At 43.2% G+C, this 18,263-nt stretch overlaps 1 protein-coding gene across 9 annotated transcripts in view; it reads left to right on the top strand.

The window, feature by feature from the left end:
• The window catches only part of SEMA5B (semaphorin 5B), a 375,751-nt gene that overhangs the window by 215,306 nt on the left and 142,182 nt on the right, over nucleotides 1-18,263 (top strand). For all 9 annotated transcript variants that reach the window (XM_081188335.1, XM_081188332.1, XM_081188333.1 and 6 more), the window contains one exon: nucleotides 13,448-13,547. In XM_081188335.1, the coding sequence (XP_081044461.1) occupies nucleotides 13,448-13,547 (100 nt within the window). The remainder of the gene's footprint in view (nucleotides 1-13,447; nucleotides 13,548-18,263) is intronic.

The following is an 18,263-nucleotide window of genomic DNA, read 5'->3' as shown; positions in this document are numbered from 1 at the left end:
CCCGTTATTGGGCTCCTTTGCGGGTTGGGGGGGCGCTAAGGGTGCCCGCTGAGTCCCAAGGTCACAGGCTTCATCCGCCTGTGATTTCTAAAGGGTCCCCGCTTCGCCGTAGCGGGAAAGACCCGTTTCTCGCGGAGCTTGTCCCTCCGTTTCAGAGGGAGTCCGCCATTGCCGGTGGCGCCACCCCGGAAGTCCTCCCCAGGTTAGATGTAACGGTAACCCAAGGTTTGTTGTTTCTACAGTAAACCATTATCTGCGGCTTGCTGTGACCTGCAAATGTAGCCCTTGTAAGCTTTATTTATTTAAAGCATCAACACCTTGCCTTTCTATTAAAATGCTCAAGGCAGCTCTCAACAACAGTTAAAAATAAAAGAGAAAAGATGAGGAATCGGATGACGGCAGCAAAAACTAAAACTAAAAAACACCCAAGGAGTTGAAGCATCAGCTGTTTGGCAGACCCATTTAAAAAAAGAAATGTATTCGCAAGCTGGTGGAAGGCCATTGCGGAGAGGGAGCAGGGCTGGCTTCTTTTGAAGTTCAGGCATGACCAGCAAGAAGGCTCTGTAGCTAGAGGAGCATAAGATGCTGTCTCCCATGGAGTCAGTCCGTAGGTCTATCTAGGTCAGAATTGCATTATCTGCAAGGATTGGTGTCGGCTGGCCCTTCTTCAAGATTCCAGGGTTTCAGCTTGGAACTTTCTGCATGTGCAATATAGCTCTTCTTCGAAGTTTTGTATGGACTCTAGGTGTTAGCATAACACAAAACACAGCACTAGGATGCACCAGCCATTCTGTGCTTAGGGGTGTTTGAACAGGGGCCTTAGTGTAAGTAATCAAATGTAAAAAGTTTGTGAGGAGGCTTTTGCTTATAAAACTGTGAGCAGTGTAAAATAAAACTTCTGTCCCCCCCCTTCCTGGGGGTTAATCAGTTGCTTTTAATGAATGCGTATCTTTTTCTGTCTTCACAAACTACTTAACTGCTTAGAAGTGCTGTGGGCATTCCTATGTGTCGATTACTGCGCCCAACAATAATTAACTTGCTAGATTGTCAGCTTCTCAGAGAGCATGTTAATTTTATTTAGAATTTGTTAATTGAATTCCCTCTTGGAATTTCCCTTTTAGCCTCCATTGTTATTTAACAACTTGAGAGGAAATCTTCCTCTTAAGAGTGGTAGGAAAGATATAACTGGTATGTTCTCTGAGCAAGGTTTATTTAAAAGGGAAGCAGGTGCCAATCAAGAGAAGTGATTGATCAATGTGATATGGCAGATTTCCAGATAAGTATTAAACTTTCTGTTTGTTTTTTTAACCTAAGGCACATATTCCTCTATTAGTCATTAGTGGACTAAGGCTGCAAGCCAGTGCTTGCTTATATAAGCTCCATTGAAGTGAGACTTACCTGTGGGATTTTCCCCACAGACACAGGGAGAAGGGAGGGAAGCACTGTAATCTCTCAAGTCTTCTTTATCTGGTTCCCATGAGGTGACCATCACTCACCATAAGCAACCAGGCCAGTCACTACTTAGAAGCTTGGCCTATTGTAGTTTGCAAATGCCAGTAGCCTGAAAGAATGCGGTGTTTTTATGCTTGAAAAAAGCTCAAATGTTGTGATTTTTCAGGGATATCTGACTCAGGAATAGCATCATGTTAGGTTAATTTAGTTGCTATATCATAAACAGTAGCAGGTTTTTGCTTGTTCTTTTCTGCATCAAGTGACTGTTTTAATTTTGAAGCGACTGAAGGAAGACGGTGTGTGTTGCTTAAGGGGTCCTGATTCTTTTCTTTGCTTTAGCTCAGCTGTGGGGAACCTTTGCCCCTCCAGACATTCTTGAACCACAACCACAATATCCATGGCCATTGGCCATGCTTGTTGGGGCTTAAGGGAGTTGTAGTTCAGTAACATCTGAAGCCACACCTACTTTAGATGCTATGGTATGAATACGAGCCTTGCCCATAAATGATTAAAAGTGGTATCCTATACCAAACATGCAGGACACCTTTGTCCAGCTTTGTCCATAATTATGGTGAATGGTTTATTCTGCAGTTGGTGTTTTAGTTCTGATAGTTAACAATGCATTCTGATTGTAACCTCCCCTTGGACTGCTTTTAGCAGTGATGTATAGGCTATCCATATTTAAAATGAACGAATACATCTTGAAAATCAATATTGTTTTTAGTATGTTAGTTGGTTAAAGGCTAGGCTAAAAGGCCCTTCCCATTCACTTGGAGCTTATGAGAGGATGAAGGGAGCCCTGCATGGTTTGCCTCCTCTGTCCTTTTTCTTTTCTTGGCCATTTTGTTGTGTAAGCCTGCCAGTAAGGCCTGCCCAATTTTAAGGTTAGTGAACCTTTTCTAAGTAGTTCATGTTACGCATGAAATATGATAGAACTGGAGTTTTCTGGCACATTCAGATCAAGAAGAGGAGAAGAAGAAGATAGGGGGCCTAGTCACAAGCAGTTTCACAGAGGCTAGAGATTTGGGTTCCTATGTACAAACAGTTCCCAGGGCAGCTGCACTGCAGCAGTCAGGAACCTCCATGGATTTCCCCCTCCCCTTAATGTCCACAGCAGCAGGGGGAAAGGATACCTGTGGACTGTTTGGTGAGAATATTGCCTTTTCTGTGGGTCTACATCAGAAGGCACAGCCTTGCTGGTTAACCTTTTCCTTTTACCAATCTGGAAACGCTATTAGAGCATGGATTTTGGCTAAAAATAAACCGACCATCAGCTGCTGCATTGCGCACATGCCTGGCAGTGTTGCGGGTTGTTTCAAAGAGACCCATGGGCTTTCCGTTATGGATTTCTTGCCCATTAATGAAATCCCATTGAATGTGAAAATGTGAAAATGAAATGGGAGAAACCGATGTTGAAAATTTCCTGTTCAGTAGGGTTTGTTTGTTTGGATAATGCCACTAATAAAGCCATATATATTTGCTATTTTAGGAAAGCTGTGTGTCCCCCCCTTTAATTTTTTCCCCCTTTTTCTTTAAAAGCAAGTATTTCAGAGTAAAAATCAGCACACTTTACAACTACAGCAACAGTATTTCTTTTCTGTTTGTCTGTCTTTGGAGTTTTTAGACACTTAGCATAAACCATGATGAGAACTAATAAAAATAAATCAGTGTGGTGAGCCAGAAAGACCTCTGGAATAAAAGACAGATCTGGGAAAAGTGCCCTTCATTCACAAAATGCTTCACATACAGAGAGTCGCTCACGAGCTGGAAAGAAAAGGAAGATTTTACGGTGTGAATTAAAGAGGGGAAGTGATTCAGTGTCTCTCATAGGAGGAGTGAAAGAGATCATTTCACAGAGCTGAGGCAGAATAAGAGCCACCTCCAACTAAGGGGTAGGGGATGGGGAATCACAGGAGGCAAAACAGAAGCATCCAGAAATGGAGAAGAAAGAGTGCTAATGTCAAGAAAGACTATGTGTGAGAGTAAGCAGGCTATCGGTGAGAAAGAGAGGGCATATGCATAAGTAGGAATGGTGTCCAGAGCTGAGAATGCCTGTGCTATTTAAGTCTGTATTTACATCAGCAGAAATGATAGCATTATAACCCTTAGTGATTTGGTTCATGATGCATCATTCCCTATTGAACACATGGGGAAAAATACTTTGTATGATATATGTGTGTGCATACACACACATACATATATACAGTATGCATATTTTCTGGTGTGTGCCTAGGATTTAGATTTTTTAAATCAGCTTAAATTTGTGTGCGGTCAGATGTGCATCTTCTTTGATCCTGATCACGAGCCTGCATTTCACAAAAGTATTTAAATAGATCTATAAAATACCTATTTTGTATGCATAACATTTCAGGCCTGTTCCCGGGGGTGGTGGGGGTGGTCCCTGAGAATCAGAGTAGAAAGTATTGAGTATAGTTGTACCAGTGGCTTGTCTCTGGTTATAATTCATGCTTACCTGTGATTGTTAGGAGTCTTATGGAAATGCTGTAGGAGGTTGATCAGATGATTGAGGTGAATGGCAGAAAATTGGGGAGTTGGACTTAGATGAAACTGGGGAGAGTGTTAGTGGGATGGGGAATGATAAGTTGGGACCCCAAGAAGTGTCTGAGAGACCCAGTGAGCTGGGAGGAAACCTGGATCCCATGGTGGGATATAGCAGGCTGTCAGAGGAGTGCTCAGCCCAAGTGACACTGGATAGCCCAAATTCGACATCACCCGCTCTGGCGCTGCCTCTGGCACCTTCCCCTATCAGCAAACCTCAAACTTTTGCATGGCTGGAATGCAGCCTCCTAAGAGTTGCACATATTACTCTGTCCACTTTTTGTGTCTGGCCACATCCACCTTGGCTGAGGCCCTGCCTACCACTTGCATTCCAACATCTGAAAGGTTGCTCCCAATGTTACCCTCAGGCTATGAAACATTCCTGAATTAACAATAGCTCCTGGGTTAAACAATAAGAATGTAGCAATCGAATATTCAGTTACCTAACAGTAAGCCCCATGGAACTCAGATGTTTTTAGTAGATATGTATAAGATTAAAGTTAAAGGCTTTGGCAGTGGATGAGGAATGTGGCTATAAAATCTTTGTCTGAGCCAGTGTGGTGTAGTGGTTAAGAGCGGTAGTCACGTAATCTGGGAAACCGGGTTCGCGTCTCCGCTCCTCCACATGCAGCTGCTGGGTGACCTTGGGCCAGTCACACTTCTGTGAAGTCTCTCAGCCCCACTCACCTCACAGAGTGTTTGTTGTGGGGGAGGAAGGGAAAGGAGAATGTTAGCCGCTTTGAGACTCCTGAAGGGGAGTGAAAGGCGGGATATCAAATCCAAACTCTTCTTCTTCTTCTTCTGAAGTATTGTGACTGTTGTATATGGAGCACTGAGAATGTGTACATTTCAGTGTTAAAAACCTAGCAGAAGGTGTATAGGAGGAATTTAGCCTAACACTAAGGGATGACTCTGACAGCGCAAACATTTTTGCTTGTCTGAGGAATGATCTGTCTTCTCCTCTCCCCTCATTTTGTTCTGGGGTTTTTCCTAACCCCTCCCCACAAGCCAATTTGGAGGAGCAGAGGGAGAAGGGGAGGAAGCCCCATTGTACTAGCTGGCGAACTTGTGCAGGCTGCTGCTAGCAAGACCTGTTAGTTGAATCTGGCCCCATTAGTGGAGATAGGATACCACATTAGGTGGAGGTTGCAAAATTGAACAAGTTACACAAATATCTGCCATTGTGAAATGTCAAAGCAAGTTAATAGAAACGGTAATAAAAGAAGCAATTTGTGCATATCTTCCATAGCCTGTAAAATACTAGCTTGCCCTTTCCCCATGTCCTTTCCCAGTCTTTCCAGAACTAAAAATACCCATAAGGGGATTGATAATGCCAAGGAAGTAAGTGGGTAGTCTCTGACTAAATCATTATCCAAGTAGACCCATTGAAATCATGGACCTAAGTTAGCCATTTATACTGCTTTCAGTGGATCACTCTGTGATTTAGTTGGGGATAACCTACTAGAACTGTTGGGATTTGTTGGATGTGGGAGTTGGACTGGAATAAACAGAAATTTGCTGGTCTGGAAGAACAGAATTCTGCTGTCAGGTTTGGCACATAATGATTCCAACCCTTTCCCCCTTCCTTTCCCTACCTTTCCTGATTAGTGTGGACCAATTTATTGTGCATCGTATGTGGAATAGATACATCTGAATCTCTGCTGTTCCCTTGAGCTAGGAATTGCCAGTGTGCCCTAGTGACTTTCACTGGTTCCCAGAATATACCCTCCCCCGATGACATTAGGCTTGAAAGAAGAATTCTGTTCAAGCCAATAGCATAGGTTGCGATGAGTGCTTGGTTAGGGTTTAAGTGTGTGCTGCAACAGTTTCTCCAGTTTACAAATGTGCCCATAGGCCCCAAAAGGTTGGCAATCCCATACCTGTTGGAAGATTGGATGAGCATGTGTTTATAGCAGCTCCACCCCATCCTAGACCAGTAAGCTGGAATTCATTAGCACTTTCTTTGCAGTCTTGAGTGCAAAGGGATATCTGTGATGAGGGAACAGAAAATATGTTAGAACCTGGGACTACCTGCTGGGATCATCTTGCCCATGTTGCAGGACTGTTTTCAAGGTTCTGTTGCTTCCCTAAAATGTCCTAGGTGGCTTGGGAGCCCAGTACCTGAAGGAACACATCTAAGTCTTCCTATACATATTATATTCATGTATCTGGTGATGCTGTATCTGGTGATGCACTCACACAAACCAGTGGGGACCAGGGGGAGATTCCCCCCCAAAAAAAATGTAGCATCCTGCCTTCGGAACTTGCTTTCCAGGGAAGCTTCCTGCGGCTTTCCTTGTTATTTCTTTAAGGGGCCTGGTAAAGACTTTTTCTATTCTCCCAAGGCTTTAAAAAACATTTTCAGTACTTATGTCAATTCTGTCTCCTGCTGTTTTCATATTGCGGTGGTGTTTTTACTTGCTTCATAGTTTATTCTGTAAATATATTACTATTACTACTGCTACTATAATAATGTGAACTGCCCTGAAATGGATGATGAAGGGTGGTATAAATATCCTTAAATAAAAATAAATAACAGCAGCAACAACAGCAGCAGCAGCAGCAAAAGCCTATGCTGGTAATGTTGTCAGCCTTAGAAGCAAGGGGGCAAACTGGAATTTAGCTCAGAGCTATTTAGAACACCAGGGAGGAAAATTAGTTTCACAGTTCTATGAATACACAGACGCTGTCCGTCTGCAGGAATAGAATATAGTCACTTAAAAAAAAAAAAGACGGCTAAATTCTGTGGGAAATGCACAAAGAGAGTTGCAAAAGGAGCCTGTGACTCCAAATACTACAATTGTAGTTTGGGGGGCATTGCAAGGATTTATTTTTGCCCACTGGGTCTGGCAGGCGCCCAGCAGTATAATATGTTTTGCTTTATTACCAAAGTGTTTATTGTTGAATCAGCTTTATTTTATGACAATGTTCTCCAATATAAATCTCTAGCCTGAAGGCTAATTAAAGGGGTTGCCGGAGGTGCCGGCACTTTTCTGGAGGTGCTGCTGATGTGTATCCTCGGGGATGCTTTTCTTTTGACTTTCTGTGGTATGCCTTTCAAGGTGTTTTTATTATTTTCATTACGCCTTTCAGCACCGTCTCCAGCAGGGGGGATTACAGCATCTGCTGACAGCTCATAGATTACACGCTTTCAGTGCTGACATGCCATATGAACACTTACTGAGGGCTAGCTTTCCTTTTTCAGAAAATGTAAACATTGTAGGCCGCAATCCTAAACACACTTTCTGTTGAGTAAAGCAGCTTCTTGTGTTCCATGAAAGAGGAGAGAACCTAAGAGAGAGAGAGAGAGAGAGAGAGAGAACCTAAGAGAGAGAGAGAGAGAGAGAGAGAGAGAGAAGCTCCTACTTACAAACTCATTTCCATTCATTCTTTCTCTGAAACAAACCAGTGCCCTCTGACTTCACAATACAAAAACCATGACAAGACATTGAAATCACGTGAGTGTTGTAGATTTACGTTATGATCATAAGCATGTTTACTCAGATATGCAGCATTAAATCCCTGTTCCAACCCTATAGGAACCATAGGAAGCTGCATTTATGCCATTGGCATAAATACTATTGGTCCATCTAGCCCAAGCACCTTATCCATCTGGGGTTGGAAACTTCCAGTCTTGCAGGCCAAACTTGGCTCACAAGGAATTCCAGTTTGGCTCGTGAAGCCATTTCTCACAAACCACATCCACCTCCTCTGCAGTTGATACTGGGGTGGGGTGGGTACAGATAGGGCTTCATAGGAACAAGGCCTGCTCCCACTGTCCGTCAGGGAACCCTTGCTCTGGGAGCATTTTGCAGGCATCCACTGTGTGGAGGAGAGCTTCCTTGCACAGTCAATGCCTGCAAAATGCAGACTTCTCTCTTCCCCCCATTAGGTGTTGGGTGGGAGAAAGAAGTGCTTTGCCATTCCTGTGCTCTGGGATCATCATCCTGGCATCCTTGCAGAATTGAAGCCCTTCACTAGGAATTTCTAAATATCTGAAACTATTTGAGGCTTATCTTCTTTCTCCTCATTTAAAACCTACCTTTCAGTCAATGAATGCTTAAAATCTCACAAAACTCAGACTAAAAACATTTTTGCTTTCAACAATACTTTTCACACTTTTTGCCCTTGATGGAGCTCTGAAGCGAGGGAAGGGTAGGCTCTCAGTTTGGGGTATGTAAATAAACAACTCTGCTGTCACATGAACTGCCTACAGTTTATTGCCAGTTGAGATTTAGTTTATTTTTTACCTCTGATCCCTACCTGAACTTTATTTACCGTCTGAGCCTCCAAATATCTGTGGGTGAGCACATAAGAGATTGGGGTGTGTATGTGAATGACTAAGAAAGAGGGCTTAGTCTACTTGTTGGCAAGGCGTTTTATTTGAGGTACAGGGAGAGTGAACCTCCAATGTCTAGCTTGGAAAATTTCCTGGAATGACAGTCTGAGGGAATTTTGAGATAGGCAAGGGTAAAGAGGATAAAGTGGAGGTTAACGCACCTTTCCTGCTCAGTGCTGCAAGAAAAGCACTCTGCATATGGTGAGTGGCACTTCTCATGACTACATCATGTTGCAAAGTTCAGCAAAGAACACAGATTCTGAAACTGAGTCTGAAGGACAAAATTTAATTGCTGTTTCAAGAACGCTCAACTCTTCTAGAGCAGAACAGGATGTACTTGGAACCTACTCCCAGGATTAGTATATGATTCCTAAAGGACTCTCGTCTTAAATGCTGGACTGCTGAGGATTTGGAAGTGCAGATTGCTGCTCATCCACTGGCTGTGGATGCGAGTAATGCACTTGCCAGAAGCACTCTTTACTCTTCTTCTTTTCCAGGCCAGTTAGCCCTCAAAAGCCAAGAGCAGCCCAGTCAATTGCTTCCTTAATCTTGTTCTGCTAAAACCCAAACAAACACCAAGATGCTCCAGAAAACAACTGGCATATGGGCCAAATTCATATGAAGCAAACTCTGGGATCATATCTGAGTGGTGGAACAGTTGATCCGATTGCTTAATTACTCAGGCAACTTGATCGCTTAACCGCTTCCATCCCGTGGCAAGGCTTAACAGTGCATGCACACAGCACTTGTTGAGAAACACCTATTGGCCTTGTGAATTGGCCATCACCTATTCTAGTTGGCAAGACAATTTAAAGCAAAGTGAGCACACACATTTCAGCTGGTGGGATTTCTCATTTTGTCTCTTGTACTGCACTTGACCACGCGTGCTTTGTAGTTTATCTCTGCAGTTTTGAAATGGAGAGCAAGCACAGGGGAAGATGGGCTTGTGACATTTCTCCTCACACCCAAAGTGGTATACAATTCCTAAAAAACCCCAAACAATCGACGTGCCTGTCAGTTTGTTAATTTACAGAAGTGCAGGGTAGAAGTCAAATGATTCATTAGAACAAAGATAACACACTGCCCCAAGTATAACTTGCTTAACAGATCTTCCCTTTGGATTTAACCTCAAGCTTAAGCACTGGTGGAGGAACTGGGGGGGGGATTGAACTGCCCCTGGCACCATCGGGGAGGGGGGTACCATCGTGGCTGCCCCCCAACACGCGCTGTCACCCCCACTGTGCTGGGCGCCACTCCCCCGCAGGAAGCGCACCACGCCCCCAGGATGCACACACCCCCCCGCGGGCAGTGTGCCACGCCCCCAGGACATACACCATGCCCCCGTGGGCAACATGCCCTGCCCCGCCGGGCAGCGTGTCACACCCCCAAGACATGCACCACACCCCCTGGACACGCGCCAGCCATGCCCCCGCCTACTCTCCGCTCCTGGTGTCGGAGCATGCAGCTTCGCCGCTGAGCTTAAGTTAGCGTGAAAGCTCTGTTATGGGTCAGATTTCTTGAAGAGGCACTTCTGCTGTAACTTTTTTTTAAAAAATCCTTCAAACATACACAAGTTGGACAGCTGATAGGATGCAAAGACATAACATTCTAGAATCTAGATGGCTGTGTTAGACTTCTGCCAGAAAAGAAAAGAGTATTTATTTGTGCCCTGTCCTTCCTTTAAGGAGTTCAGGGCAATGCTTTTTATCTGCCTAGAGTTGCATTTGGCACATCAGCCTATTGTAGTCTGAGAGAAAGAGTGACTAGTTGCAGGCTTTATGGCTGAGTGAATATTTGAACCTGGGTCTTCCCAGTCCTAGTACGGCACTAGACACTACAACACACTGGTTTAGCCTCACAGAGTAGGCCTACTTTTGTCCCCTCTTTTTTCTCTCTACAAAGCTAAAAGTGTTCAGAGTTTTAATATGTCTACTGTATCCCAGTCTAGGTATAGAGGGATTTTGTAATTCTGGATCACACCACTGGTTTTGTGGTTACTTGAAGCCATAACACCATTAAAAAGAAAACTTAGCAGTGTACAGCAAGGGCGGGGGAAAAATATGGCTCTTTCCCCTCATTGTGGGTTAGAAAGTCAAAGAACAAGGGGAGCCTTGATGATAGGCCCTGAGTTGTTCATTTTTAGATTTCCTGCCCTGCTTCCAGCGATGCACGGCTGGGCCGTTTTGGTTTTAATTTTTCATAGTGTTTATATAGAGATACATTTGCAAATGTAAACATGGCCTGGTTTCTGAGGGCTTTTAGCCAAAGTTAAAGAGACTGCTCAGCTCTCCAAGAAAGGTCAAATGTAAGCAAATTCTAGAGTTCATTGGGTCCATATGTATAAACTTCATCTAATGTAGAGCAGGCCTGTTCCAGCACTTACCTTCATATGGTTTTGAGGCTTGCTCTTTAAGATAAAAGCAGTGCAGTGCCCTCAGGGATGCCTGTGACCCTAGGTAATGAGATTTAATATGGTGAATGGAAAAATCCCAAAGGCTTTCCTCAGCTGTTACTTTCTCCCCAATTTCTCCCCTTCCTCTTACAGAAAGGTGTAGGCAACAGAAGGCTTGATGGCGGTATTCAGCATTCATTCTGATGACTGGTAGTTGAGTCTTCTTAACTGAGAGAGCCATGCTGTGTTTAATCATCTCCCAATGATACGGCTATAAAGGCCTGAATTTTTGCCACCGAGATGCATGTCTTGCAGCCTTTAATTTAATAATCGGGGAAAGCTTTTTCTATATGCTCTGCCACCTGCGGTCGTAAATAGAAATCGGGACAGTTGCCTGTGATTTCCCAGGCTTGACTGACATTCAGAACGATCATAGGAAGGATTGAGCTACCTACAGTGCATGTATTTTTCACCCCACAATTCTTTACCTGTAATTTTGTCAGGGTTTATTTAAAAAGAGAGATGATGGCAGAACCTCGGCGAAGTTGGATTGTGAATGATGAAAAGGTGAGGGGGGGGGGAGAGAGAGAGGAAATACACACCTCATCTTTTCTGCCATGACATCGTAATGGGTTAGGCAGGGAGAGGGAGGAAACTCACGTGGGCAAGAAATGACAAGAGAAAATTAGAGCATCAGACCAGCATCTGTAAAAAGGGTTCATTGTTGTAAAATGACCCTCCTATCAGAGAACATAAATGCCCAGGCGTCTGGGGAGTGTTCGCATTATCCAGCTCACCTACCTGAAGCATGTTATTTCTGTAGATTAGGTTCAGACAGATTTCTTCCTGCTAAGGATCTATGCTAAAAACAGGGGTTCATTAGCAAGCAGAATACAGCAGGCAGCCTTTTCCTTTCTTTTCTTTTTGCACCTTCTGCAGTGTTGGGACATTATTAACCTGCCTGGCAGATTCTGCTGCACCAGGATAACTTGCTGAGGTGTCCTGAATATCTTGGCTCGTGTAGCAGTGGACCTTTAGAGGAGGGCAGGACACCCCATACATTATGTGGAAGGCAATGCCTTGATTTGGGGGGTTAGTCCTCGGAAATCTGAAGGGTGAGATACAGGGTTATAGGAATAGCTCTTGTATGGGGGGGGGAAGAGCTAAGTGAATCACAGGGAACCATTATTATTTGGAAAGGTCATTTGATCTAGGGATTAAAGGCAAAGTTAGAAGAAATTGTATTCTGAATACCTTTCAGGAATAGTGTGTTTCTATAGGGACTGGCAATACCTTGCTGCTGCTGCTGCTGCAGGATTCCTGATGCTTGACAAATTCAGTCTTTAGATTTAATTGTGGAATAACCTTATTTGCACCTCCTGGACTCCATTTTCCTCCAGATTTTGTACTTTTGACACAGTTTTCAGCAATAAAGAGTATCAAACTATTATTCTGAGAGAAAAGGATGTCAATATATATTTAGATAATAGAATCATATAATTGTAGAGTCGGAAGGGATCTCAAGGATCATCGCGTCCACCCACCTGCCATGTAGAAATATGCAGCTGTCCCATATGGGGATCAAACCTGCGATGTTGGCATTATCAGCACGGTGCTCTAACTAGCTGAGCCATTAGGTGAATGTTGTACTGATTTATAAAAGATGAAACGTGTATCCAGGTGTTAAAGCTGTCATGCAACTAGAATAAGGCAAGGGGAAAGTGACGATATGCTAGCTGGCTCCATCCCTTGGGAGTTGTCACCTGGCCTTCTCATCCTCTTAATACCAGAGAAGATCTGCAATGCGGAGCTTTCTAGACCCATGTAGGCTTTCTACATAACTTTGACCCCTGCATGATGAGAGTTTCTGACATTTAAATTCCTGCATGTTTGGAGTAGAACAGCTTTTTATTTGGTTTTGGTTTTTTTCCCTTGCATACACAAATAGCTTTTCCCAAAATTTCTTTCTTGATTTTTATTAGACCTGTGTATCTCTTTATAATAATAAAGTCTGAAAGTGATTCTCTCTCTCTTTATCTCTCATAAAACACACTAAACAATCCACAGTATCAGTACAGTAACAAATATAAAAAGCACACACTAGAGCCCAGGCTGAATAACTGTAAAAACAATATAAATAAAGCTGTTCATATACCTGAGAGAACAGAAACATTTTTACCTGGTGCAGGAATCATAGCAGAATGGGCGTTAGGCATGCCTCTTGAGGTAGAGTGTCCCAAATAGGGGTTTGGGTGGGGGAAGTTTACAGAGAAGGCCCATTCACTGGATGCCACCCTCATCTATATAATTATTAACAGTAAAGGAGTCCTATCTTGCTTCGTACTTGATCAGTTGATTGGCATATTCAACCACATGTAAAAATAAAAGAAGTCACCCACTTTGATGGGATAGGGTCTTTGATCATCAACTAGCCAGCAATTTTGTCCATAATGTCCTACTTGTCATTATTCCAGATTTGACACTGCTGTTTACTCTTTTAGGGTTGTCTACAATTCTGTCACATGATTCTGCCACATTTTTACACTGGTTTGCACTCCGAGAAAGCCACAACTATGACTGGATTATATATTTACCATCTATTGATAGAGCTTCAGTTGGAAATCCATTAGCAGAATCTCCTATAGAACATTTATTGCATATGAAACAGTGTCATTGTTCCCCTTTCTTTTTCATTTTCTTTGCAGATCTGAAGCCTTGGGTCTCAAATTTCAGCTATCCAGGTGTACGGGACTTCTCCCAGCTTGCTCTGGATGCCAATAGGAATCAACTCATTGTTGGAGCCAGGTAAATTAGAATCTTCTAATTGGGGCAAGATTGCTTCTCCAGCCCATTCCCGGCAGGTTACTGTCTGTTAAAGAGGTTACTTTTCCAGCTTGCAAGCTCACACAGTGTTGGTCTTAAAAGGAAGCTATAATTTATGTAGAGGGATTTTAAAAACACAGTAATAATGCCAAAGAGGAGAAAATTGTCATTCATTTTAGAAGGGGAAATGTGATAAAAATGAGTAGTTAATGAAGCAGAAAGCTGTCGTCTCCCAAGGATCACAGATACTTTAAAGACTTTCTCAGTTAGGATTTGTCCACATGCACAAAAACAGAACTCACATAGTGGTATTTAAATAAAAGAAAGAACTAGGCACACTAGTAGAGAATATGCCCAGGTTGTCAGGGCAATGCATCCTTACAGTGTAAGTCAATTAGCCTTGTGAAGCTTGGCTTGAATGGAGCTGACAACTTGTGTCCTTGATAGGTTACTTGGCAAGGTAGTGTGATTCCCTGTGACTCATGATTTTAACACTCCTCAAAAGAAAACAGCTTTGAGCTTTCTTCCTCATCCAAATATATAGTGATCAGATACTTAAAAGGCTTTAAAAATTCCAGATAAGATTTTAAATGCCGTCATAAAATTAGTACTCATGGTATGTTCTTAAATGGCATTTATTTAGCATTTGTAGCTTTCTTCCTCTCTCCCAAGGGTTCAAAATGACTGGTGTATTTTCTTGTCAATCCTTAACAATCACACTGTATAGTTGACTAGCAGTTGATTTTGTGGGGGTCTAGGGATGAGAGAGAGTGGTTTGCTTGAGTCCTTCTACTTAGTTCATAGCTGAGGTAAGTTTGGAACAGGATAGTTCCTGTTCAGATGTCATGGTCCTATCCATTTTATGATGCCAGCTTCCTATGAAAAATAAATAAGTTTCCACACACAATGTACAATACCCAGTTTTCACATCTTTCTTTTTGCTAAGTATTTGTATAGTTGCTTGTCAAATTTGCTAGGTGAATTTGGAAAACTCTACATTGCTGCTCTCTCATCAAGGCAGTTGAGGTTATCTGTGAATCTTCTCTCTCCAAATCTCTGCTGTTGTAGTACATCTTTTTCAGGCCTACATCTGCTCGGGTATATCCGATCCTTCTCAGGTTTCTTCCAGGTTCCATTTGTCATTGTTACAAAACTCACCATTTTTTAATGACGGGTCCGCACACCCTCTTAGGTGGGCGCCTTTGTGGGCCAGCACTCATCCCACATGCTGTGATCTGGTGGTGAAGGCTTCTCCTTTAGGTCACTTCCCGAGTGGCAAAGGATGTCCCTCAACTGAGCTTGCTGCCCAGGAGGTACATTCTGCCTGCTTACACAATTGACCAATTGCAAGCGGGCATGGGAGGCAGACCTGGCTGGGCCTGTGGGCTCCACTTGGGTCCATGCCCAGGGCATTAAAAAGGGGTCTGTGGCTGTTTTCTGCACTCTCTTCATCACTGGATAATATGCCCTTGGTAGACTAAGTGTCCAGTTTAGAAATAAGCATAACGCACAAAGCAAAATAAAAAAGAGACCTGGATTACAATACTTTCCCTCCTAATGCCTATGGATCATGTCGAGTATGGTAAATGTATGAGTGAGGTGTAATGCTTTATAGCAGCGGTTTCCTTCAAATTTGTCAAAGGTGCTTGTGATTCATTGAAACATCGCCCATGTCAGGAACAGATAAGGAAACTATGGCTTCAAAAGAACCCTGGTGAGAAGGAATGCTGCACAGGAATGCCAAATTGGGACAGTTGTGAGACACAGCATGGGTATGCAGGCATATCTACAGGTTGGGACAGTGACAAGTGGCTGAAACAAAAAGTGTGTTGGAGACCTAAGAAGAAGCATTCATCATCTCGTCTGAAAAGGCAGCAGGGGGTGTGGACTTGCAATGCTAGAGGTATTTGGATCTATGGATGTGAGAGATGCATTTGTAAGACAGTCTTCCTTTTGCAGCAGCAGCAAGAGTGGCTGGGGAGTGGAGGCGGAAACAGCCAGAATATATCACTGCAAAAATTCTGTTCCATTTCCAAGATTCTGTTGGACCTGGCAGTTTGCCAAGGTGTTATACAACATTTCCTCTTTAATGTATGCTCCTGGGTTGCAACAAATGGAAGCTGTTTTGGAGAACTCTCGATGGTAGCACTGATAGACCCAAGCAACATTAGCCATTTTAAGAAAGGTCTGCAGCATAGTATATCAGCTTGCTTGTGGTGCCAGATATGTGTGCGAGTGTTTTCCTTCTTTGAAAAACAAGACTCTATATTGTTGCTGAAGACACGTGGGTGTGATGCCTGCATGGTAGACTATTGCTCGCTCCATGTCAGCTGTTCTGAGCTTTCTAGGAGAGACCTAAATATAAAGAAATCTAATGAACATTGGATGGTTACAGTACTGGATGATTCTGGGTGTCTGATAGAAACACCAATTGCCTTCCTTTGCTTGTTGTAGTAAACCTGAGGAGTTGCAAACAGAGAGGGGAACCGTTAGCTTGTAGAGGTAAATCACCTGGATCTTCAGTGCTGGAACTAGCCTGTGATGAACCACAGCCAAGTAGTTTAGATCTGGTGGCTTTGAAATGCCAGTAGTGGTGGTAGCGAGACCGCTGCTGCTACAACACTTTTGACTGCAGGGGTGATGCATCCTGTTTCACCACTTGAGGTGAAATGGGAACGTGCGCCCCTCTGCCCCCATCATGCTGGTACCACACCTTTCTGAATTGTGTGCTGCTGCCTGTGAAATGCTGGCATCAGCACCAGCTTCCAGGGAGAATTTGGAATGGGCATCAGAGGCAAGGCTTCCGTCACTCAAGGCAAGCAACTCACATTGTCTCAACAGTGGGCCTCTGGGCCAAGCCTGTCTAGCTGTGGAAACAGTTCAGCACTGCCTAATTCATTATGTCTGTGTAATGCATATATTATTTTCCATTAAGGTGGAAAGGCCTTTGAGGTTGTTCCAGAAGCTGCAATGTCAGGTCAGTTGCTCAGTGGGGTAGGGATACTGCCAACACATTACCCCCACTGATCAGAAGCTTGGCTTTTCAAATCCGCATGACAGGGTGAGCTCCTGTAGCTCTTTCCCAGCTCCTGCCAACCTAGCAGTTTGAAAGCACAGCAGTGCAAATAGATAAATAGGTACTACTGCAGTGGGAAGATAAATGGCGTTTCTGGGCGCTCTGGCACTCGTCAAGGTGTCCCGTTGCGCCAGAAGTGGTTTAGTCATGTTGGCCACATGTCCCGGAAAGCTGTCTGTTCACAGTGCTGGTTTTGGTGTGTACATCTCTGTACAGCATGTGTCCAGAATACCTGAAAGATAATCTTACCCCTTATATATGCAATCTATCTCTATGTTCTGCAGGTGAAGGACCTCCTGCAGATACTTTCTCATTAGGAAGTCTATTCTGCACAGTGTAGGAATCAGGCCTTCAGTGTTGTGGCACCTGCCCCTTGGAATTCCCTGCCCTCCCATGCGCCATCTTGGCTGTCTTTTCAGCACCTACTGAAGACCTTCCTCTTTTGACCATTATTTCAAGTGGAGACCTTTCCTAAGCTGCATCTGTATTGGAATTAAGATGTTTTAATCATTTTATCTCTTGTTGGGCTTCTTTGAGAGGAAGAATGGGGTGTAAATTTAATAAATAGAATATTGGAATCATGTTTGATTACAATTATAATCCTGACATGCATTCTCTTTTGGCCATTCTGTTCCCCCTCACTGTAGACCAGTGGTGGGAAACCTGTGACCCATCAGGTGTTGTTGGGCTCCAACTCCTATCAGCTTCAACCAACATGACCTGTGGTCAGGAGTGATGGGAGTAATCACCCCTTGAGAATTTCTGGAAATATCTGAAAATAAATATGTTTCAAAAGAAAATATTAAAGTAATAATTTTTAGAGGAGTAGTTGTGACAGAGTTTATACTGCAAACTATATTTGACTACAGTTATTTTTATACACACAATGTTATACATTTCTGCATTGTACTCAACTGTGGGAGTTATTTTATGAAGAGTGGGTTATAAATCACCTGAGTAAATGATCAATAAACGTTATGGCAGTTTCCAATAATGAGGCTGCTTCAAAGTCAAAAGCTGGTGATTTGCCCATGGTTGAGGATGCGTTATGAGCAAATACTGCATTTTTCTCATTTTTAATATATACATGCATATATGATTTGACATTAGCCTGTTTCGTCTCAGATAGAGCTTCACTACCTATAAATCTGGAATTAATTATGTAGTGTTGAAAATTGTCAGTGTGGTGTGAGGGTTAGAGCATCAGACTAGGAGCAGGGATACTCAGGGTGAGATTCCTAATGAAACTTAACTGGCTGATCCTGAGGCAGTTACTGTCACTCAGTCTAACTTACCTCATAAGGTTGTGGTGAGGATTAAAGAAGAACCAGAAGACCCATATACAGTTATGTGGCATAAAAATGTTAATTGTCACCATCTCTAAGGAGAACACACGGAGTTTAGGAGATTGAACATTTAAATATAAATGCATTATCGTTGCTTTGGTTGAACCAGGATTCTTATGTAGGTATACAATAATGTTTAGATATACAGTGGTACCTCGGGTTACATACGCTTCAGGTTACAGACTCCGCTAACCCAGAAATAGTGCTTCAGGTTAAGAACTTTGCTTCAGGGTGAGAACAGAAATTGCGTGGCGGCGGCGCGGCAGCAGCAGGAGG

The sequence above is a fragment of the Podarcis bocagei genome, assembly GCF_964188305.1.
Source record: "Podarcis bocagei genome assembly, chromosome: 1".
Classification (NCBI taxonomy): Eukaryota; Metazoa; Chordata; class Lepidosauria; order Squamata; family Lacertidae; genus Podarcis; species Podarcis bocagei.
The sequence above is the reverse complement of the archived record's forward strand: the minus strand, read 5'-3'. Positions and strand labels throughout refer to the sequence as shown.